The sequence below is a fragment of the Meles meles genome, chromosome 3 (assembly GCF_922984935.1).
Source record: "Meles meles chromosome 3, mMelMel3.1 paternal haplotype, whole genome shotgun sequence".
Lineage (NCBI taxonomy): Eukaryota > Metazoa > Chordata > Mammalia > Carnivora > Mustelidae > Meles > Meles meles.
Window position 1 is genome coordinate 107264259 of NC_060068.1, and position 23018 is coordinate 107287276.

The 23018-nt window shown below is 45.6% G+C and overlaps 2 protein-coding genes and 1 pseudogene across 11 annotated transcripts in view; 1 reads left to right on the top strand and 2 right to left on the bottom strand.

Moving 5' to 3' along the window:
• Positions 1-4346: 4346 nt before the first annotated feature.
• On the bottom strand, positions 4347-12733 carry FAM53C (family with sequence similarity 53 member C). 3 transcript variants are annotated; one of them, XM_046000350.1, is made up of 5 exons: positions 12712-12733; positions 9129-9358; positions 8681-8738; positions 6677-7461; positions 4347-5244 (listed from the first exon to the last, which is right to left on the bottom strand). In XM_046000350.1, the coding sequence occupies exons 2-5, from the start codon at positions 9204-9206 to the stop codon at positions 4984-4986; spliced, it is 1182 nt and encodes a 393-aa protein (XP_045856306.1). In that variant the 5' UTR covers positions 9207-9358; positions 12712-12733; the 3' UTR covers positions 4347-4983. The 3 variants fall into 3 exon arrangements, with proteins under 3 accessions (XP_045856306.1, XP_045856305.1, XP_045856304.1); XM_046000349.1 differs by lacking the exon at positions 12712-12733 and adding an exon at positions 12259-12396; XM_046000348.1 differs by lacking the exon at positions 12712-12733 and adding an exon at positions 10434-10525.
• A 782-nt stretch (positions 12734-13515) lies between these two features.
• On the bottom strand, positions 13516-17573 carry LOC123939262 (annotated as a pseudogene).
• A 533-nt stretch (positions 17574-18106) lies between these two features.
• CDC25C (cell division cycle 25C) overlaps positions 18107-23018 on the top strand; it is a 32639-nt gene continuing 27727 nt past the window's right edge. For 3 of the 8 annotated variants that reach the window (XM_046000339.1, XM_046000347.1, XM_046000343.1), the window contains exons 1-6: positions 18107-18271; positions 18849-19053; positions 19777-19874; positions 20975-21020; positions 21879-21912; positions 22027-22116. In XM_046000339.1, coding sequence (XP_045856295.1) covers positions 18860-19053; positions 19777-19874; positions 20975-21020; positions 21879-21912; positions 22027-22116 — 462 coding nt within the window. In that variant the 5' untranslated portion in view covers positions 18107-18271; positions 18849-18859. Of the gene's footprint in view, positions 18272-18608; positions 18719-18844; positions 19054-19776; positions 19875-20974; positions 21021-21878; positions 21913-22026; positions 22117-23018 lie in introns of all 8 variants that reach the window. The other 5 variants (XM_046000342.1, XM_046000340.1, XM_046000341.1 and 2 more) reach the window with 5 other exon arrangements.

A 23018-nucleotide genomic window follows, 5' to 3' on the forward strand; every position in this document is an offset into this window, starting at 1 on the left:
GGGGGCAAAGAAAACCCCATCATTCCCATCTCAATTCATTTAATATAGGTATGGGAGATTGATAACTCCTGACAGAAAAGGGACAGTAGAGAAGGGGAGATACTGAAATTTTGGCCCAGATGGTCTTGCACACCAGGCAATGGGAAACCGCAATCATTACCATTGGTAGTATCAGATTAGCATAGATTGCATAGTTTTATGGATGCAGAATGAGTATATATGGAAGTAGATACAAACCAGAAAGACAAAGGGTCTAGAAACAATCCTTGATTGTTATCCTAAAAGTGACCATTTCCTTCAATGATCTGCCCTACAGAAATAGTAGTAGCTGGTTCTTTCTCTAAGGCTTGTGTGCCTACACAGTTAACTCCTGTCCATACCTTTTCTTTACCCTTGACATACATTTCTTGCAGCAAATGTCCAGTGCTCCAAAAGGGAGCAGGCAGCAACTACTGACTTCAGAAAAAGTATGAAACCTCTTGGGAAGTCTTTCTAGAACTAACCCCGTGGAGCACTATGGAAACATTTCCTTGAATTTTTTCTCTCCCTATTCCTTGTAACTTCCATCTCACCTGAGGCCTAAATCAGAATGCTTTCCTGGGGGGAAAAAAAAAAAAAAGAATGCTTTCCTGGGCCAAGAGACATCTCTCAAAGCACATGGCTCACAAACTATAGTTGGTAAGAGGAGAACAAGGGTGAATTCCTAAGACCTGGTGGCTGCCCTTCAGGTTTTCTACCAAAATTCACTGTTGAGATTTTCTCCTGTATGGAGCTCTAATTATTGCCCCAGTGTTCAAAACTGGTTTCTCAGTTTTGTAATGTGCCTAAGTTCAGGGATGGGAAGGTAAAGATGAGAAATTCATTCAACAAATATGGCAGGCCTTTTCATGTGCCAGTAACTTTTCAATGTGCTGGGGATACAACATCAAACAAAACCCTTGTCCTCATGGAATTTATATTCTTTCCTATACTACCAGGACTTCAGGAATGAAAAATTAAATCTCACTTTGCCTTACAGAAAATAAACAGTATAAAAATCTAACAACAACAAAATGAACATAAAGGGAAAAAAAGCAAAGTCACTTTAGATGTTCAAACTTTACCCTTGCTCAAACAGTAGGTGAAATGAAAGAGCAACAGTTCTAAAGAAAGAGAAAAACTTCTAATACTGAGCCTCCTTTAAACACATGCCAAAGCCCCACCCTCCTCAAAACCCCTCCTTTGGGGGACAGATGACAACTGCCCCTCTTTTTGGAGTGTACTTTCAACCCCTCAAAAGTTCCTGCTCCAGGTTATCAAGCCAATCCTGTCCTCCTGCACACTTCATTGGTATTCAACAATGAGTGCCACAAATTTGAAGCAGGAAACTGGGACGGAGGCTAAGCAACTTGACTCTTCTTACGCCTGGCAAGTCAGCACCACAACTGGTAGTAAAGAAAGGCTATGCCTCAGGGACAGAGGCTCCTGCCTGGATCTCTAAGCAACTGCATTTCACCCACACAAACTGGAAGAATGCTAACACAGGGAAAAGGGTGGAATAGCAATGTCTAAAGAGAATGAACCACACAGCTTCCCTTAACACACGAACAACCCAAACTGAAGCATTATGGAAAATACCAAGTTCTAGAATAAAAGAGAAGCTCTGCTGTTAGGATAATTTTTAGAATAGAGAAATTGCCTAGGTCTTTAAAATCTGAATTCTGATGATGAAATCTCCATCTCTCTGGGGGTATGAGATGTGAAAACTCCTAGAAAAAGATTCCTGGTCAAGTCTCTCAGTCTGCTTTCTCTCCCTACTTCCTAAAGCCTACAAACCAACCTAGACAAGTTCCTGACTGGACCATCAAACATTTCTCAGGGAACTAGAATGTATAAATACTTGACTTCAACTTGTTGGAAGAGTGACCGTAGGGAAGAGATAGGTACCAGGGAGACAAAGACCAAAACAGACTGCCAGAAATAACGAAGGCCTAACATAAGCCTGGGCCCCAGGATATTACTGCCATGCCTTGAAGGGCCTAAGGATCAGATACTGTCCTCCAAGGGTGAAGGCCCAGACATGCACTAGAGGAAGGGGCTATTAGAGTTAAGTAGCCTTCTCCCTGCTTCCTCCTTGCCTTTTTTTTGTGGAGAAGGGAAGAAGACACTGCAGTACACAAGATTGCTTGGGAAAATGAATTATTCTAATAAAACTTTATTTTTTCAAACACAGCCACAGAGGCAAGACCTCATGTTTAACACACACAGACTTAATGGATTTTTTTAATATAAAACAAAGTTTACGAAAATTTTTTTTCCACTTTTTGTATTTGTAATCCCATTAGCACAGGGACTTTGGCAGCAGGTGGGAGTGAAGGGCAGCTGGAGCTGCCACTGGGCAGTCACCGGGCACAGGAGGAGAGCACCAGCCTGGGAGTGGCTTCACTCACACACGCAGGAATACTCACCTACCGGTCAGCCACACCACACACACAACACAGATGCAGATGTCTACCCAGCGTCAACCACAGCCCTGTAAAGGTGTGCTCCACTCTGGGTAAGCCCAATATGTGAAAATCCGAATAGTCAAAACAGCTAAAGTAGAGGGAGGTTGCTTGCTTTACAAAAGAAGCAATCACACAGGCTGCTTTTAAAATGGTCAGCAGTCCAAATGCATCGCAAAATAGCATCTGGCTTACACAGAACTGTTGGAACAGATCTACTGTGTAAAGCAAAATGAACCATTTCTTGAAAAGGCTTGTACCAGGGTCATGGGTGCTTAGACTGGGAAGCAAGATGACAGTTTCAACTAGTTTAACTTTCCAGATCTTAAAGTAATAGAATTCAAATATGGTATCTGTAGACCCTCTCCCCTAAGGATTGCACCCCTAGGGCTTTGGGGAAGCCAGAGGAGAGGCAGAAACTGCCCTCATTTCTTCAGCTTAGGGCTTGCAGAGACCCCACTGGCCTTGCCAGTGGCCTACTAGAAGCTAGCACAGCCAATATGCAGCAGAGAGCCCAGGGATAAGGATGCCCCAGGAGAAAAAGAAGCTGGCACCAGGGAAATTATGGCCTAAAAAAGGAGAGGAGCCAAGGGAGGGATGAAACCAAGGATGGGCAACTCCTGGGCTCCCAGTTTCCCTGGATTCTCCAGAGAGCCTATTTCAGGCCCCCACAGACCTGGTAGCTCACTGGTAATACCTGGTAACTAGCAGGAGAAGGGGAAGAGCCCTGGAAGGGTAGAACCTCTAGAGCCAGAGACTCAAGAAGAAATGGCCACCTCCTCAGGAGCAGAGGTGAGGAAACTGCAGTCTCAGTGACACTCCTATCCAATATGTGGGAAACCAAGAAAATGATAGGCTCAATTACATGAGGAAGAAAACATATGGGCTTTGGTCTTCTTCCCTAACATGAGGAACTGGATCCTAAGACACCCTGGAAATTGAAGAGAATCCCCTTCCCCCAATAAACTGGAAGGGCAGGTTCAATTCAGTTGTGCAGGGTCAACCGGAGCTGGATAAAGCCTCACAAGTTTTTTGGCAGGAGTTTCAGTATATATCCCCACTGATGCCAGGCCTACCAAGGGTCTGGCAGCCATTACACCCACTACTGCAGCCACTGGGACCTGCTGCCCTGGCTCAAGTTATGGGTGAGAAACAAAAAAAAAAAAAAAAAAAAAAAAAAAAAAAAGGAAATTCAATCCAACAACAACAAACTCCCAGCTGCTTCTCATAGCCTTTGCTTTACACATCCTCAGCCAACCCCTCAGTGAGCCCCAACCTCCCTGAGGTCTCTCAGGTCCAATTAGAGGCAAATAAACATTTCCTGGCAGGAATGGAAGACAAGCAAACTGGTAAATGCTGACATCCCCTTCCGCTTTCTCAAGCAGGTCAGAAAAGAGGTTAGGCCTGGATCTTCTAACAAGTTTCTCTACAGTCTGCTTACAAAGGGCAGTACTGGGATGGTTTTAGCCATGGTTAGTGGGCAGTGAATGCCACTTCTGCTGCAGATGGGCCTCAGATGATGGGGACCAATACAGAGCCCTCCCTCCATGTTCTCAACCCTCAAAGCTCAGAGAGTGTGGCGGGGGGGAGTCCCATCAGTAGACAGGGTAAGAAGAAGATGGACCCCCCCTCCAACTCTGCCTCAGTTGCCCATATGCGCTTACATCTACTTAGACACAAAGGCAGGTGGTATACAGCCTAGGCAATCTGATGAGAAAAAAAGGCCAGCTCAGAATCAATGTAAAGAGTCCTCTCCAGTCCTAATACTAGATCTACCTAGGGGAGGGAATGGGCCTAAGAAAAAGACCATTAGCTGGGGTCACAGCACTTTAAAGACCCTGCCATACCCCAAAGAGAATCCTCTGCAGAGCCAGTGGTGTTTATGGATTATAAGCCTGGTTCCAGAGCTACTCAGAAAAAAGAAAAATTTGGTGCCCTCCTCTTGACTCCTTGAATAAGCCTGCTATTCCGTGAAAATTCAAGATCCTGGGGGTATCATGACGCTCTGCTGTTAAGGAGCAACTGCCTTCCTTCCCTAAGGCTACACAAACACACCTTTCCCCAAGTACACTCCCACGCACACACACACTCTCACACATTTTCTCCAAGGAGGCTGAATGAACCCCCCACCCTGGCCAAATTCTAAGACACAAGTGCCCTTTGAAGCAAAGGGGCTAGTGAAATTCCCCGAGCTGGGGTCAGCAGACCCCTTCCTTCCCTGCCCATTGCTTTCTCGGTGGCAGGGATACTCACACTCAGGGCCGCCATGGGAAGGGTCTGCTCTGGGGCTGTCCCTCCCGCCACCAGCTCCGTTTATCTTGTCCCGGCCAGTCTCTTGGCATGGTCGAGCTTCCTGGAGCGAGAAGATTTCCGGCTGCCCTGAGTCGGAGCCCTCCACTCACCCCCATTCCCAGGCTGGGCCCCTGGCCTTGGGGCCTTGACACTTGTTAGTAGCCATAGAGAGTCAGTCTGTGTGGCCCCAGGAAGTAGCCTCTCAGTTTTAGTTCTCCTCAATTAGATTCAAGTCCAGGTCCCCAAAGTCCTGCTGGCACAGTGTCCGCTTGCTCAGTGCCTGCCGCCCCCACCGCACGGCCCCCTCCTCCTCCTCCTCTTCGCTTTCACTCAGCACCTGGGAGGAACCCCCAATGGGGCTGCAGGAAGCAGAGAGGGGTGGGGGGCTACAGGCCATGAACCACGGTGGAGAGATGCTGCTGCCTTCCCGGGCTGCTTCTTGGAGACAGAGACCTCCTGAGTATGGTTTCTGTCAAATAAACAACAAAGTTAAGACTGCAAAAAAAGATACCAACTTCCACAAAACCCTGGGTCCAAGCTATTTCCAAGTGTCCCTCTTGGTTACTCTTGCAGGCAGTAGTCCTAGGTTTGGGGCACCTGGGTGGCTCAGTTGGTTAAGTGTCTGCCTCCGGCTCAGGTCATGATTCCAGATTCCTGGAATCAAGCCCCGCACTGGGCTCCTTGCTCTGCGGGGAGCCTGCTTCTTCCTCTCCCTCTGCCTGCTTCTCCCCCTCCCTGTCTATTGCTCTCCCGTTTGTGCTCTGTCAAATAAATAAGATCTTTAAGAGAAAAAAAAAAAAAAAGAATTAAAAAAAAAAAAAGGAGTCCTAGGCTTGAGGATGAAATATGTGAACTACATATTATAATCTATAAATTTATTTTATAAAGTTATTGTTTATAATTTTATAAAATTATATAAATTATAATTTATATATAAATTATATATAATGTATATTTATATATATATATAAATAAATTTTATGAATTTATTATTTATAATTTCTCCAAATTCTTTTAGAAATGAGCCCATAGTTTCTATCAGATTCAAGATTAGGACCTCATTTATAAGCTTCCTGTGGGCAGGAATATTATCTGTATGTTTCATAATATTGCAAGTGCCTAGTCACAGCCTGGTTACATAGCAGGTATTCAGTAACATCTGCTGACTCGCTGGAGGAATGACTCTATGAATAAGCATGTAGATTCTCAAAGAGGTTTGTGAGCTGGTGGACTAAAAGGAAGGGTATGAAAAAAGTGGGCACATGCATACAACAGCTGTACCACACCAGCAAGTCAAAATACATCTGCTAAATGTGAATGATAGCAGCAACCCATTTTGCTTAGGCCGTTGACCGAAGAGAAGCAATGAAGGACAAGTGGCAAAATGAGCCCTGACGTCAAGAAGGGGCAGGGCACTGCTGATGGGACTTTTACCGCTTATGCATCCATAGAATGGAGGGGGAAATGCCTTTAACAGAACAACTGGGAATTCCTGTTAGAAGATTTAACATGGGTCTCACCTTAGTTTTTCTCGACATGAAGTGGCACAGGACACGGACTTTGAGTGCTAAAATGCGTACAGTCCTGGGCAACCAGGATGGTAAATCACCCTAGCAAAAGCTCAAACAGAAAAGAACCTGCCAGGGGTGCCTGGGTGGCTCAGTCAGTTAAACGTCCGACTCTCGACCTCACCTCAGGTCTTGATCTCAGAGTGCTGAGTTCAAGCCCAGTGTTGGGCTCTATGCTGGGTGTGGAGCCTACTTAAAAACTAAAGAAAAATTTTTTTAAAATAAAAAAGAAAGGAAGCTTCCAGGAGTGCATGGAACTAGAGGACAGCTCTCAGGGAAAATGGAATAGTCTCCCTCCTCCCAACCAAGCTTCCCTAGTCCTACTGGTCCTACCTGATTCATCTTGTCAAAGTCCAAAGAAGGCCGCAGCCGCCGGGGGTCCTCCTCGTGGCGCCGCTTGACTCCAGCTTTGCGGGCATCCAGATCACAGGGTTGTGAGCGGCTTCGGGGAAGATTGCGGAGGCCTCGAGGTCGCCAGGGCAGCTCTGGGGAGGATGCAGGGGAGCTCCGGGCAGAGGGCAAGAAGCGGCTTGCCTGTGGGCCCAGGCTGGGTGACAAAGAGAAGCGGCGCTGGGGAGGGCAAGGTGACAGGGACTCAGCATCACTCTCCCAGGAGCCACTTTGCGGGGAGGTGGCACAGGGTCGAGAGGAATCTTGGGCCAGGGCCAGGCTGAAGAAAGGGGGACTGTAGGGTCTGTGGGCTGGGGCACATTGAGAAGAGGCACTGGGAGCTTGGAGGAACCTGAGGCTGGAGACCCGCTTTGGGGGGCTCTGGTGAGGCACCTGCGGCCCACCCCCTCCACCACTGCCCCGGTGCTTGATGGGAGTCCACAGCTTGGAGGGGGCGGGCCGCCACACCGGCTGCCAGCGAGACAGGTCCACGGGCACTGAGAGTGAGCGGCAGTGCCTCTTGGATGGAGGGGCAGGGGGCACAGGAAGCTTCTCTGGGTCTGGGGGCTCAGGGCTTAGGACTTGGGAGAGGGGCTGCTCCTGTGGGGAACTTCCCGGGCTGGGTGGTCTGAGGTGCAGGCTCAAGCCTGAGGGGTGGTAGCTGAGGTTGAGGCTGTCCTGGAACTCGGCACAGGAACAGTGGGGCAGGCCCCTCCAGGAAGCACCTTCTGGAAAGCATTCACAATAAAAATAGTATTAAAGAGAGCTAACATATTTTTAAGGGCTATTTGCCACACCATGTAATGAGCACTTTATGGGAGGTTTCTCCCAAACCTCATGAGGTAGGTATTATTATCCCTATTTCACAGATGACAGAAGTCCAGTAACTTGTCCAAAGTCACGTAGGAATGAAATGACCAAAGGACGATTCAAACCCAGGTCTGTCTGATACTAAGGGTAGGTCTCTTAATCACTATATGATACTGCCTCCATTATGAGGAACCACCTGAAATTGGCAACAGTCTCATATACTGCCTGCCACTCCCTCTCAAAGGTAGACCAATTAAAGAGAAGCAAATGCATGTCTGCCCTGCTCATCCCTCACTCCACCTAACCATATTCTGCTCCCCTACCCACCAGCCCCAAGTTGTAAAAAGCAGGCCCATGCTCCCCTTCCTTAGTCTTTCCCCTTCCCATGTGTCACCAGCACCAAGACAGGAGTTAGGGCTGCCAAGGAGTAAGAGGTAATCCCGCAGGTAAAAAATCATTTTAATTTCCAGAGAGTGCAAACAGTGTAGGAAAGGCCTTTGACGTGGAACCTGTGCTTGGGAAACCCTAAGACTATTCATGTTCCTTTGTGTCTGGCCACCCACAAAGAAACACTCAAATTAACACATTGATATGGAAAGATCTTCTGGCTATATTATAGTTAAGTTTACAAAAAAGTGTAAATAATAAATATAATATGCAACCTTTTGCATAAAAAATACATTTATATTTGCTTCTATCTCTATAAACAAACTCTAGATGGATAGACAGAGTAATAACAAGAGCTGCTTTTAGGAAGATGGTGGGAGATGGATGGAGAAAGACTTTTTCTCACTATAACTTATAAACTTTTATTATTTAAAAATTTTTGAACTAAATGAACATACTACCTATTTAAAAAAAAAACAGACTGGGGGGGGGGCCAAAAAAAATAAAATAAACAAACAACCAAATAAATAAAACCAGATTGTAAGTCCCATCAAGGCCCGATTAAGAGCCAACTAAACAAGTAAGTTCCATGCTGGCGCAGTAAAATGGAAATAAGCATCAATCTCAGCAGGCCACCCTGGCCAGAAAGTTGTGGAGGTAGGCTAGCTAGCCGGGGTCACTGGAAACCAGTGCAAGAAAGGTGTGGATGGAAGCACAGGCATACACACAGACACACACACAATGCCTTACCAGACACAAGCTGGAAAGGGTTCCCACAGTTGGAGATGTCTGCATGATCAGGCAGAGGCTAAGAGAGAGAGAATATCCATCGTGATTCAGGTTTAGGACACAGATTTCCAGGAAGGCCTCTTGAGCTCACCCCTAATTCATGGGCTATAGGGATGTGAGGGACTCCTAAATGTTCTCTTCTTCTTGTCTTCCCAAAGTTAGTGAGTAAAATAATCTGTATCTTCCAGTATCTCAAACCCTTCTCCACCCAAGTTTTGGTGTCCCTTCTCTATCAATGGAAGAATACCTGCCCCCTTCCTTTTGGGCTGGGTTTTGAGTCTTTAGTAGGCTCTTCCAGTATAAGTACCATGACTCATATGGCACAGGACATGGGCAAAGTAGTAGCAACAAACAGCCTCAGAAAAAAGGGGGAGGGGGTTGTAGAGAAGCAGGAAGACTGGTCTTTTACCAGACTGATGCTGAAGCGTGTGCATTTCAGCTCATCCAGAGTCTGCTTCTGTAGCTGCTCAGTGATCAGGGTTATCATGATTCTCCCCAGGATTTGACTTGCACACTTTGGAGCAAATGATGGATGTCTTCCCTGTCGTTCTTCCAGACCTCACTCGTGAGCCGTCTTCTGCCACTGCAGCACCATTCTAGCACCATTGGGACTTCCCTCTCCAGTCATGCCTGCTGAGTCTGCCAATTACAGAGGGACCAGCCCCAAGTGATATTAGAGATGTACCTGGCCCAGAGGTGGAAAATGCATGGCACACATACCACAACATCCCTATGCCAGGCCTCTGGCAGACATCATTAATTTGATCATAGCTCTTTCCTGCTAAGCCTCAATACAGTCTCAGAAACACTCTGAACCTGGCAATCCAGTTAACCAGTAAAATGAATTGGAGTTAGCAAGCAAGTTGAAACCTATTTGCCAGTCTTAACCTGGTTCATGCTATGCTTTGTCTACCCAATGTACCAGCACCACTTAAAAACAGCTCATGTGAAAAAGGGATGCCCAAATGGTTACTTCCATCCTCATTACCCCAATATTTTATCTTCCAATCAGAAACAGAGAAGTACCCTTTTCCTAAACTACAGAAATAGTAACAGGGAACAGGGAGGGGTACTGGTTGTAGGAATGACTTTTTGATTCAGACCAAAGTGAAAAAGGTTTTATGTTCTCCCCTAGCTTGAATGTTTGATTTATTATTGTTTTCCAACACATACTGCATGTATACACTTACAAAATGGTAAGAAGATAGAGAAATGGTACCAGGATTATTCCAATTACATTACTTTATACACGTGAAAAATAACAACTGTATGACTTCATTCAACTAAGTTTTTAGCTTGATCTTACTCAAAGACCATGCATTCAATTAATCAAGACTCCTTCTCATGGTCAATTTCAGTATAAGCAAACTAATTCCATCAGAGAACAGGCTTCAAGCCCACACAATCGCCTGAGGGACCTTGCTCAATGGAGGAGGGGAGGATAACCTCGTGTTTCCATATGGTTCTGCCTATTCCCAGAAATGACCAGCAGGCAGACAGCTCATCAGAGAGTGTATGCAGCATTTTCTAGTAGAAACAACAAACATTCAAGAAATCTAAGTCTTGATCCAATTTGCTCTGACAGTTCTGGGAGATAATTTTACTTTTCTTGGCCTTAGTTAACCTATGTGTAAAATGGGCAGAAAAAAAATCTGTCTTATTAATTTGTCACAGGTACACTATAACACAAAATATCAAAATGTAAAAAGCATACCATCCAGCCTGTACAAATCAGGAGTCCACATAGACTGCTGCTTCTCAGACCCTCCTGTTTGTTGCTCTACACAGCCTAAGAATGCCACAAGTGATAATATCATTAAGATGAAGAAGGCAATTGGGTTTATCGATTTGGCTGGATGCCAACCTCCCTCACCTGAACACCTAGGGAAGCCCAAAACGGCTCTCTTGTGACCTTGGAGGCAGATCACTTTCTACTTTGCAAAAAGAGGGAATCATCTCTACCACATTCCCACCTCAGAGAGAAGTAGGTAAGGAAGAGCAAAGAACTACATGTAGATGTATCTGTAGTTTTTTGGAAGCTGTGGGAGAAGTCAATCATCATTACAGTTAACTATCATTTTCATGCATAATTATTATTACCACCCTGAACGAAGTTCCAGCTTCCTGAGAGCTCCCTTAGGTGGCTTCCCCTATGTTCTTGTAGGAAAAACTAAAGCTTGTATTACTTCCCTCTTGGTTTCTTAACTCTGCTCCCAAAGATCAACTAGACAGGGAGCCTAATTGCAAGCTTTTACCCCAGAGATCCCAGGCCTCAGGCTGACCAGCCATGAAGAGCAGGGAGTGAAGCAAACTCTTTCAAGCTTTTCATGAGGCATTTGGCCAAACAGCAAACTCCCAGCCCTCTCTGGGATCAAGTGAAGAGAGTGATTTTGTGTTTTTCTGCATTTTAATTGTTGGGATGTGGCCACACACGGCGGTAATTGGAACAATGCAACTACCACCACGCAACTGATACTCTCAGCCTGAGTTTCCTAAAACAGGCCAGGCTGAGAGGGGGAACAGAACGGAAGCCATAAGGAATCAAACCAGGACACAAAAGAAGGCAAACCAGCTCCGCCAGGGGCCTCCTCTTTCTCAGGCAGGCATAGAAAAAAGTGTAAGAAACCCTCTCTTGCCGCCTTCCTTCCCTTCCATTTTGTATATCTGAGGGGCAGAGGCAGCCCTGAACGTTCACTAAACAAGTTAAAACTTCTCAGCTTAACAACTGGCACAGAGCTCAGCCCTTCACAGAACAGCAGGCCGCTAGGCCCTCCCCACAACCCCACCAGGCCCAACTCTCAATCCAGGCTTTCCCTCCACCATCAGCCCCCTAAAAAAAAGACTGGACCCCCACCCCATCGCCTATTGGATGGTAGGAGCCCCTGACATTCGGGTTTTAGGGATGCTGAAGCTGTGCTGAAACCTTGAGAACCTAGGATCAAGTCAGACCAAGGGGGAGGAGAGTCACAAACCCCTGGGAACCTTCCCCCCAAGTCCCAGACCCACACCTCTGGGGGACACTAAAGGATAACATGAGGGAGGCAAGGAGGTGCATGAACAGGTAAGTGGGGACCTGACTGCTCTTCCTCCATATGGCTCTGGCGGTGATAGGGGTGACAAGTGGGGAGCAGCCCTCCCCCCACCCGGATGAAGAAGCAAAAGGGGTAGGCCCCCCCCTCCAGTCTTCAACCTCTCCCTCGGTTGCCCTGCCTGTCCCTGCGGGGTGGGGCATGGGGCGTCCGCTAGCCCCTAGAGGGGGCACCAGGGCTCGCTCAGGGGGGCTGTCTTTCGCCTCTTCCCAATCAGCTTCCATCATCTGGCCGCGGGAAGCGAACTCAGGACGCAGGGGATGTAGAGGGTCTGGGACTTAGCACTCCGCCAACCCCTCCCCCACCAGGTCCCGTGCTCTCCCCGCGGAGGCGTCCAGAGAGGCCGTGCAGCGCGCGCGACCGGGCTGGGGGAAGGGAAAGAGGGAAGGAGGGAGGGACGGTCGAGGTGCCCGCCCCGAGGCCCCAGCGCCACCTGCCCTCGCCACCTACCGCGGCTCCTTCAGCTCCCAGGGCCGCGGCCAGAGCAGCTCTGAGCGCTCCGTTCGCCCCACGGTGCCCTTAAAAGGCGCCGGCACGAACCAACGGGCCCCTAAGGAGCTTGGGGGATCGCTCTGGATCGCAGAATTGCCCTGAACCGTCCGCGGAGGCTCGAACCCGCGTCATTTTTCTCTCAAAGTCTTTTTTAGAAAGTGCTGCCGGGAATGAGCCAGGATCTTTGATTTAGGGATGAATGTGGTTTCCTCACTATCGAGTCACCCCCTCCAAAATATTGCAGAAGGTGGACGGGCCCAGTTGGCGGCACATCTCCAAACCCGCGGGGGAGACCGTGTCGGTCGAAGGTAAACAAAGCCATTCCCCTCGCCCTCGGTTCCGACATTGGCCCAAGTACGGCTCCCTACTCGATTCGGGCCGCGTAACAGAAATAGCCAAAGTTCCTCTTACCTGCTCTCCTGTCCCGCCCTCTACGGCCTCCTCTCAGAAGGAATCCCCCTTCCGCCAGCAGAGGACCCGTCCGCGGCGTGAAGGCTTCTGGGAAATGTAGTCCAAGAGCCGATTAAGGCCTGCTCTGAGTCCCAGGAGCCCCTCTTCCAGCTGCCCGATCGCCTCGAGCCGTATAAACCTCGGACTTGCAACGGTTGCGGGGCCGTTCCCAATTGGTTCAGTAATTAACCCTCACCCAAAACACTTTGTAAAGCCGAGGTGGGCCCAGGGCTGTTCACTCCTCCTCCTTCCTCTACGCACCCCCACCCCCCAGCAGGATGAGGTAATGGGGTTGTGATTATGACATCATAGGCGGTTCAGTTGCTTGCGGGGGTGGGGGGCGGGGGGAGTATGGTGGTTACAGCTGGACCACTTTCCTTAAGACAGAACGGGAGAGAGGAAGGAAAGAGGCAGCTTGTGTAAAAGATGTTGATAGCTTTGTATTTCCTCTTCAGGAAGAGGATGCCACCCTTTATTAAATTTTCACCACTACCACACCTCCCACCTCAGCCAAAGTTTAAGTCTTTTTTGAAAAGACTGAACGTAGACGTTAGTAGGGAATAGGTTGGGGAACAGCTAAATGGTTACTGGCTCGCTCTTACGTAAATTTGAGTCTCAGCTATCAAAGAAGGTTTAGAAAAGCAGGCAAAAATGGGAAAAGAAGTTTTAAACAATGCCTTCGTGTTGTGATCTCTTTGTAGGGCAGTTTAAGATTATTTTTTAATTGGGAAGTAGCAGTAATGCAAGTAATCTTCACTATTACACTTAGCAACATGTCCCTTGAAAGACATCTTTTTTTTTTTTTTTAATATTTTGTGCCCCACTCAAATCTGGGACAGATATATAACTGTGATGAGCTAGAAAGTAGAATCAGTGGTGGGGCTCTTCCTCACAGCGCCAGGGAAGGGAGTAGGCAGGAGCCACAGAATCTGCAAACTGAAAAAGAAGAGTAGAGGGAAAGTGAGCTATTTATCAAGAAAATGGGGGTGGAGGGAAGATGCACTGCACATTTCCTTTACTTGCACATTTCAAATCCCTTGGCAAAAGAGGCCATGAAGTATAGGAGACATGGTTTCCAATAATTGCTGTTGTGGAGCACTATGTGCCAGGCATTATACTACTTACTTTAAATATGTATTCTCATTTTTCGCTTAGAATCATCAAATGAGACAAATCTCCCTATTTGACAGATGAAATGGTCGGAGAGATTAAGTGATTGCCCATGTGGTGGGCCAAGGTAATATTACAGTGCAGTCCTTGAGGCTCTAAAGCCCTTGATTCTCACCACTTGGTGATACTCATTTTTATTATTAACCATACTTAATAAAGTTCAGTGACTGGGATGCCTGGGTGGCTCAGTCAGTTGGCAGCTGCCTTCAGCTCAGGTCATCATGATCCCAGGGTCCTCAGATTGAGCCCTGCATTGGACTCCCTGCTCTGTGGAGAGCCTGCTTCTCCCTCTCCCTCTGCCTGCCACTCTGCCTATTTGTGTTCTCTATCTCTCTGTCAAATAAATTTAAAAAAATCTTTTTTTAAAAGTTCAATAAAAAAAAATAAAATCTTTTTTTAAAAAAGTTCAATAATTGAGAATAAGAAGTAAAGTTAGTACTGGCTTATTCCGAAACACTGAAATAAATTGAGACACCTAAAAGAAAAATAAACACCCCAAGCCCTTCATGTCACCTTTCAAGTTCTCATTTCCAAGGAAGATTAATACACCTTTCATCAAGTATAAAATAACCTTCAATGCAACCCAACTTTCCCACCATTACCAACTACAGTTAAATCTCCTTATGTCACCTTTAGTTCTCAAATTTTTTATTTATGTCCTATTTTTTTCCTGCTGCCCCATTTTTCTTCGAATACTACCATGAACACCATCTAATGGTTACCTCACAGGCCAGACCCCATTTCTAAACCTGCTCCAATGGGTTTTAGAAGAGAATACTACCTGGGCTCCCTTCTGGCCTCCATCTGGATTTGGTGAGGGTTCCAGGGCCTGGAACCAGTCATTCAGGAGGTCATCCAAAGGGGTGGAACCCATTGGCTCTAAGAGTTCCTCCACTCTCTGCCTAGGAAGGTAGCAGAGTCAGAGGAACATACACCTCATTCAGACTCTCCCTTTTCAGCCTGTAAAAGCTAAACCTCTGCAAATTGAGGAGAGGTTGGGCTCGGTCCACCACTCAAACAACAAACCAAGAATAATGCACACACCCCTCAGACACCCTGCCCTGCAGAGGCTGGCTGGGGGGGGTCCCAGGAATGTAGGGCTCTTCTCCACTGCCTGATCTGGGCATCCCAGGAGCGACGGCTGTATCTCCTCTTCTTGTTTGGTGTTTGAGGGTGAAGTCCTGGCTGTCGCTTGGCCCTGGCAATGACAAATATGTCTCAGACTCAGGTCAAGATAAAGGGGCACAGCTCATTGTTTGTCACAGTGAATTTGGAGACTTTCCTGAGAGGTAGGTAGGACCAATGCCCTCAATTCAATCAGAAAAACTAAATCTTCAGATGGGATTAAGCACCTAACTTCTTAAATTCCTAGTATTCTTCTGGGAAAGATAATTTAGATATTTCAACTCTCTCAGAAGTCAAGGTAGATATAAAGATAATATCTGATGTCTCTTTAAAATACATGCTACCTTTTTATACACTTAGTATGCATGTATGCATGGAAACTTACATGTAATTAGGCAAGTATGTTGTAATTAGTGAAGTCAGCTGGAGGTATGAGGTAAAAATGGTTAGAAAGAAAAAACTTCATAGCAAACTAAATAGAACTTTAAAAATTCTCATTGGCCAAGTATGATTTGTTCTATTTGAAAAAAAACTTGAAAACTTATTTTTGAGGCTACAGTGCAAGAGAATTAGTTGTAGTAATGATGTAACTTTGTGAGAACACTCAGATTTAGTATCTTTCCATCACCCTACATTGAACCAAAGCCACTTGGATGATACTGTTGTTGTGACCACCCACAACTGCACTCACTTGGGGACCTGCTGCAGGAAACACTGGTAACCAGGTGTGCACTTGCCATAATCTATCTGTTTTTGCCGCCGCTGTAGAACAGTTTCATCTGTCTCCACCTCCCACCTGCGGGGGAAGTATACAGTGGCCCCATGAAGTGTGATTATGGTTATCAAAGCAGAAACCTTTGATGAGCAGAAACTCATCCCCCACATACTCCTTAACCCCCAGTCTGGTTTTCAAACTCACCTGGCATGGCAGGGCTCTGTGCTGACTCCCACACTCACCATCTCAATCCCAGAGAACAAAGACTCTTCACACACTTCCTTTCTGGGGAAGCAGATTCTGCAGATGAAAGAGTATTAGGATAAAACCTGGCTGACTACACTGTACCACCACAAAGATGTGGACACTAGATAAAGCTTGTATATCTGACTTAACTGTTTCTCAAAGATGAAGGTTGTATTTCTGATTTGTTTCTCAGACTGGCCTGCAAGCCAACAGCACGAGTAGCCCCTGGGAGCTTTGATAATTCCTAGATCCCACCCTCAACTTACTGAATCATCATTTTGGAGGCTTGCATTTTAAAGAGCTTCCAGGTTATTTTGAACTTTTTTTTATTATGGAAAATTTCAAAAATAGAAGAGCACAGCATAATGTTTTGCTACTCAAAGTAGGGTCACAGAACCGCAGCATCAGCATCAGCTGCAAGATTGTTACAAGTGCAGAATCTTGGGCCCATCTCAGACCTACTGAATCAGAACCTGTATTTTAAAATCCCCAGATGATTAGTATGTATGTTAAACGTTGAGAGTAGTGATCCCTAGTTACCCATCAGCTAATACTCATGGCAAATCTTGTTTTATCTATGCCCACCAGTACTCCCACAGGATTATTCAAATCTTCAACTTTAAGAATTAATTCTTGGGGCGCCTGGGTGGCTCAGTGGGTTAAAGCCTCTGCCTTCCGCTCAGGTTATGATCTCAAGGTCCTGGGATGGAGCCCCGTATAGGGCTCTGTGCGCAGCAGGGAGCCTGCTTCCTCCTCTCTCTCTCTGGCTGCCTCTCTGCCTACTTGTGATCTCTGTCTGTCAGATAAATAAATAAAATCTTTTAAAAAAAGAATTCTTGAGGGGCGTCTGGGTGGCTCAGTCGGTGAAAGCCTCTGCCTTCGGCTCAGGTCGTGGTCCTGGGATTCTGGGATCGAGCCCCGCCTTGGGATCTCTGCTCACTGGGGAGCCTGCTTCCCTTCCTCTCTCTCTCTCTGCCTACTTGTGATCTCTGTCTGTCAAATAAATAAAATATTTTAAAAAAGGAATTAATTCTTTTTTTTTTTAATATTTTATTTATTTATTTGACAGAGAGAGATCACAAGCAGGCAGAGAGGCAGGCAGAGAGAGAGGAGGAAGCAGGCTCCCTGCCGAGCAGAGGAGCCCGATGTGGGACTCGATCCCAGGACCCTGAGATCATGACCTGAGCCGAAGGCAGCGGCTTAACCCACTGAGCCACCCAGGCGCCCAGGAATTAATTCTTGAAAAAATACAAGAATAAATTTTGGGGCGCCTGCCTGGCTGAGTCAGAAGACCATGGGGCTCTTGATCTTGGGATCCTGAGTCTGAGCCCCACATTGGGTGTAGAGATTACAAAGACAAATTTGGGGGGGGGGGAGAATTTTTTTTTAACATCACCTCGTCAGTGTCCACATTTCCATAAACAACCCTCGAAAGAAATTTCCTTTATCCTACACAACCTAGCGTCTAGAAGATGCCGCGCTATAAAAGGAACACGGAACAAGGAACGCTGTCGGAAGCGGCCAGCGTTGCTCAGCTTAAGCACACACACCTGTCTCGTCTCAACATCTGCCATACCAGTAGAAAAGGCTCCATATCTCCAAGGGAAGTCAAGCAAAACGAAGAGGAAAAGACCCACGTAACCACACAAGAAAGAAGTAAGGAAAGAGAGACGTTTAAAACACCCTGCATTCAAACAAATCTCCCCAGATACTATCCTAAAGAGTGATAATTGCTCACGAAGTGCAATTTAAATCTCCCGGGGTTAGAGGGACAGAGGGAATGGAGAGCTCGGGAAGGCTGTGGCGATTGGCCAGAGAGAGAGCCAATGTTGTGCCAGGCACTCAGCGGGGCCGGGTTTACCTTGGGGCTCGCCGTACGCTGATGGGCCAATGGGCATCTTCCTCTGACGGCGGGGCGGGGCATATTGTGTTCCTTCCAAAGCAAGCTCACGCCTGGTGATGTAGAGCCAAACGATTGGCCATGGAGGCCTGTCGGGCGCGCGCAGATTGGCTGGCGCAGTTTTGAGGTGAACGGGATAGGTTTATGGGGAAGGCGGAAGGTTTGAACATCCGTGACCCGTGACTGTTGATATTCTTGCACCGAGGCTGTAACTTTGGCCCTCTCGTAAGAAAAATGCAGACCTCGACTCGAGCCTATCCTGTCTAGAAGCAGAATTGTAGTCTGGTTAATTGACTCCTTTCCTCAGATTTCATTCTACTCAAGGCTTCGCTTGTGACTGACTTCCCCCTTCCGTTTCTCCTGAGGTAAGCGCGGAGACTTCTCCACCGGAATCCGAGACACTAGCGTCCCCTCAGGGTCCGGTCGGGGTCTCACAAACAGAACTTCAGGGGACCTAATAGTCATTGTCGCGAATTAAGAGACCTGAATTCCTTCCTTGCCATGAGCCATGAGCTGTGTAGCCCCCGAACAAATAAAAGCCCTCTTTTCATTCCTTTTTTAAAGTCTTGGGTTTGAAGGGCCTGGCTGGCTCAGTCGATGGAACGTGGGACTGTTGATTTTGGGGTGATGAGTTCGAGTCCCACGTTAGGTTGCCGACCTGACTTGAAATTTTAAAAAAAAAAGTTCTTCGTTTGCCTCTAGTTAAGTCCAGTCTCGGAAGAAAAGGTCAAGCCGCTTGGAGCACGTGCGATTTCACCTTCAGGCGGACCTGTGTGTGATTCATCGGTTGGGATTGGGATGCCCCTCCTTCAGTAAGAGCTGCAGGGCCGCTGCTGGGAAGAGTGGAGGAGGTTGTGAACACTGGACAGTCTGTGGGGTACCTATGTAGATGAGGTTCACCCCTTAGCTAGGCTTTACTTATTTATTTTTTTCCTTAGTCAGATTTCAGAGCCATGTCTGCAGAATTCATTTCATCAGCAGGAGAGGAGGAATGCCCCAGCTCCGGAACCAGTTTTAGATCCAGTCGGAGGAAGATATTAAACCTGCTTCTGGAGAGAGACACTTCCTTTACCACCTGTCCAGATCTCCCTAGAACTCCGGTGAACAAACTCTTTGGTGATTCTGCAAACGGAAGCGTTTTGTCTGGGTAAATTCACTCTTCACACTTTTATCTCCTTTGCTTTCCTGAATAGCCTTTGGGTTTTTAAAAAAATTATCCTGACTCAAAGATCAGAGGTGAAGTTTTAAACCCTGCCCTTCATTAACCGTGTTACCCTTGAGTCTCAGGTTTCTTTTTTATGACATAGAAATAATAATCTCTTCCTATTTTACCACGATCTTGTGAGAATCAAATGATGTGATGTCTGGCACAAGTCTTTGAAAACTCTATTGCATTAAATGAGTTGGTTGTTTTATTAGTATTAATATTAGTGTTATTCTTTAAATTCTGGTCATGCCATGCTCTGATGCCTCAGCTAGCAAACAAAGTTCGAGAGTTATATACCTGAGAAGTACTAGAGACTCCACGGAGAAATCAAATCTGTTTGCTTACAGTGCTTAGGGGAGAGGTTGTGGGGTCAAGATTGATGTCAGCCAACAATCTTTGGTTCTCGAATTTAAAAAAATTACTTGTCTCACTCTGTTGGCGAGGAGGAAATGACATGCAAATTATTGGAGTAGAGAAAACTGGGAGATTTTTCTCAGCCTACTCTGAAGTATTGCCAAAAAGCAGCTAGATTTATTTGGACACTGTTCAGATGGTGTGAATGACTATTGAGGGGTGTTTCAGATGAAGAGGATAATGTGATCTTTGCCTTTTAAGGACACTACAGCCAAATAGGAATCTTGATGTACTATTGTGTCTCAATAGAGGTACCCCGAAATGCTGCCTTGATCTTTCGAATCTTAGCGATGGTGGAGAGATGTCTGCCAATCATCTTACCACTTCTGTAGACCTTGATGAAACTGGTAAGGAGAAAGGAGGTAAAGTCCTCAAGCGAAAGAACAGCTTTTAATGGAGAGGACAGTGTAGTTGGATAGAGATGGAAGGTGGTAAAAGTAGGTAGAGATCCTTGAAGTTGGAATTCTGTGAGTACTTAGTGGATTTTTTTTTTTAAGTTTTTATTTATTTATTTGACAGAGATCACAAGTAGGCAGAGAGGCAGGCAGAGAGAGAGAGAGAGAGGAGGAAGCAGGCTCCCTGCTAAGTAGCGAGCCCGATGTGGGGCTCAATCCCAGGACCCTGGGATCATGACCTGAGCTGAAGGCAGAGGCTTTATTTTATTTTATTTTATTTTTAAGATTTTATTTATTTATTTGACAGAGAGAGATCACAAGTTGACAGAGAGGCAGGCAGAGAGAGAGAGAGGGAAGCAGGCTCGCTGCTGAGTAGAGAGACTGATGTGGGACTCGATCCCAGGACCCTGAGATCATGACCCGAGCCGAAGGCAGCGGCTTAACCCACTGAGCCACCCAGGCGCCCCCGAAGGCAGAGGCTTTAACCCCCTGAGCCACCCAGGCGCCCAAGTACTTAGTGGATTTTTGAGAATGATAAGCCAAGAAGCTAAATGTAATATCGTTAATAAGAGTCACTTCGCATTTGAAAAATTTAGACAGAAAGGAATATTTTGTTGACTAACTGATGGTAGGAATGAAAGTAGTAATTAAAACGAGATGTCTTATGCTCTACTCTAATCTCAGCAAAGGCAAAGAAACAAACACAAATATTTGTTAACTAATTCTTTTGTTTTTGTAGAGTCTGAGTCCAAAAGGAGTAACTAGTCAACCATTTTAGTATTTGTTCTACTTTCAGATTGCCTGAGTGATAAGCATCATTTTCTACTCCTGAGAAAAAAAAATCTCTGTTGTTTAGGGTAGGGCCCTGTTTTTGCAGCTTTTTTTCTTAGCGACACACATAAATTCTTGTTTTCACGAACTTGTACCGTATACTTAGTACTTATCAAAAGCCTTTGTTTTCAAAACATCAGTTTTTGAAATTAAGAAATGAAGAAAACCAGAAGGAAAGATAGAATGCATGGACAAGAATAACTCTTCACATCTGATTACAGGTCACTTGGATTCTAAAGGACCTCAGGAAGTACATTTAGCTGGGATGTAAGTTCTTCTGCTAAATGAACCCCATGCTAAAACCTTTTCAGCAGTGGCACAGAGATTTTATCCTACGCAGACTCTATAGAATATAGAACATTTTGCTTTGGGTGTAAGTGGGCTTGAAAGCCCAGATCCTTTGAAAATTTTTTTAAGTTTCCCAGATCTAAATAGTTCATTTTAACCATTACATACAGTTTTTGTTGTATTTAAAAAATGAAAGAAAATGATATATTACGTTTAGGCATCGACTGTTACCTGCCTGTGAGTAGGGCTATGTTAGAGCATCTAGATTCCAGTGGTTTACTGTTTCACCAGCTGTGACTCTGAAAAGTTTCTGAAATTCTCTGGACCTCAGTTTATTCATTTGTAATAAATAACAATGGAAATATTACTAATACTTCCCATAACTGTTCCTGTAAGGATGAAATTTAGCACATGCCAAATATTTTATAATGTTTATTATTATTATTCATGGGGATTCTTTGTTGGAGATCTAACATGTTCAACTGGGGGAATTCTCAAGGAATGAAAATAGCCAAAGCTGGAGAATTAGTCAATTGTGTGTATGTAAGATGTAAGACAAACTCATCATCTTTGATGTGTGTATATGTATATACATATATATATATATATACACACACATATGATTATGCACATGAAATGAGGGCCTTATCCCCAGGATGTCACTCAACATCTTCATGTTTACCAGACAGCACCCTACATATTATTACTGAAAGTGACACGTCAACTAGGTATAGGGCTTCTAGCATGGAAGAAAGGAAAAGTTGGAATGCCCCAAGCCACTGAGAAATAACCAAACAGTATTTGGGGTTAACTGTCAGGTTTTTTTTTGGTCTGCAGGAATCAGCAGCAACACCTTACTAAATGTGGCCCGGTGAGTAGTGTCTCTTTCTTGAGTTTGGGTTTGTTTCTCAGTGGGAGACAGAGACTTTTCAGCTCACCTGTGGCTCAAGGATGCTGGATTTTCTCAGAAAACATTCTCTTGTAGGCACAGCTGCGTTGTAGCACTCCAAATGCTTTGGACCATGGCAACAGGAAGAAAGATGCAATTTGTAGCTCATCCACAAATAAAGAAAATGTGAGTGGTAAACCTAGATACAGTAGCACTTTTCTTCCTGTGAGGGGAGCAACTTATCAGTATTATTATGAGACTTAGAACCCTTATGCCTCATTGTGCAGACAAGCAAACTGCATCACTATAAGCAAAAAATTCTTTTTTTAAATATTTTTTTCTTTTGAAATTTTATTTATTTATTTGAGAGAGACCATGAGAGAGAGAGAGAGGGAATGAGCAGGGGGGAAGGGCAGAGGGGGAGGGAGAAGCAGACTCCCTGCTGAGCACAGAGTCCATTGCCCTTGTGGGGGTCCATTCCAGTACTCTTGAGATAATGACCTGAGCCAAAGGCAGAGGGTTAACCAACTGAGCCACCCAGGTGCCCCAGGCAAAAAATTCTTTATGGTTTGTTTTTTCTCTTTAAGGTTTGACCCTAGAATAGAAATCTAGCTCTGAGTCTTCCACAGCAGGTCGTCATTTTTACCCATATTCAGTTGATTAATTTAAGGACAAAAAAAATCTGTTACTGTAGTTTGGGAATTTAGAACTTTTTTTTAATGGATAAAGGTAATGTATATAAGTTGTTAACATACTCTTTGCATGGCTTCATATATGGGTCTACTTTATTTCTTATTTCTCCCTTAGTCCATCCTCTTTAGTCTGGATTCTGAGAAAGCCATGGGCCTTTTTTGGAGCCTCAGGCCCTCCATCAGTTCTTTTGGTTTGGTTTGGTTTGGGGTTTGTTTTTTTTTTTTTAAGATTTTAATTATTTATTTGACAGAGAGAGATTACAAGGAGGCAGAGAGGCAGGCAGAGAGAGAGAGGTGGAAGCAGGCTCCCTGCTGAGCAGAGAGCCTGATACGGGGCTAGATCCCAGGACCCTGAGATCATGACCTGAGCCGAAGGCAGCGGCTTAATCCACTGAG

Excerpts from the sequence above, each read along its gene's own strand:
- FAM53C (XM_046000350.1), bottom strand. The coding sequence starts at position 9,206 with ATGATAACCCTGATCACTGAGCAGCTACAGAAGCAGACTCTGGATGAG. Across the intron at positions 7,462-8,680 it reads CCCTTTCCAGCTTGTGTCTG|AAGGTGCTTCCTGGAGGGGC; the intron begins GTAAGGCATTGT and ends AATGCTTTCCAG. Across the intron at positions 5,245-6,676 it reads ACTTTGACAAGATGAATCAG|AAACCATACTCAGGAGGTCT; the intron begins GTAGGACCAGTA and ends TTTATTTGACAG.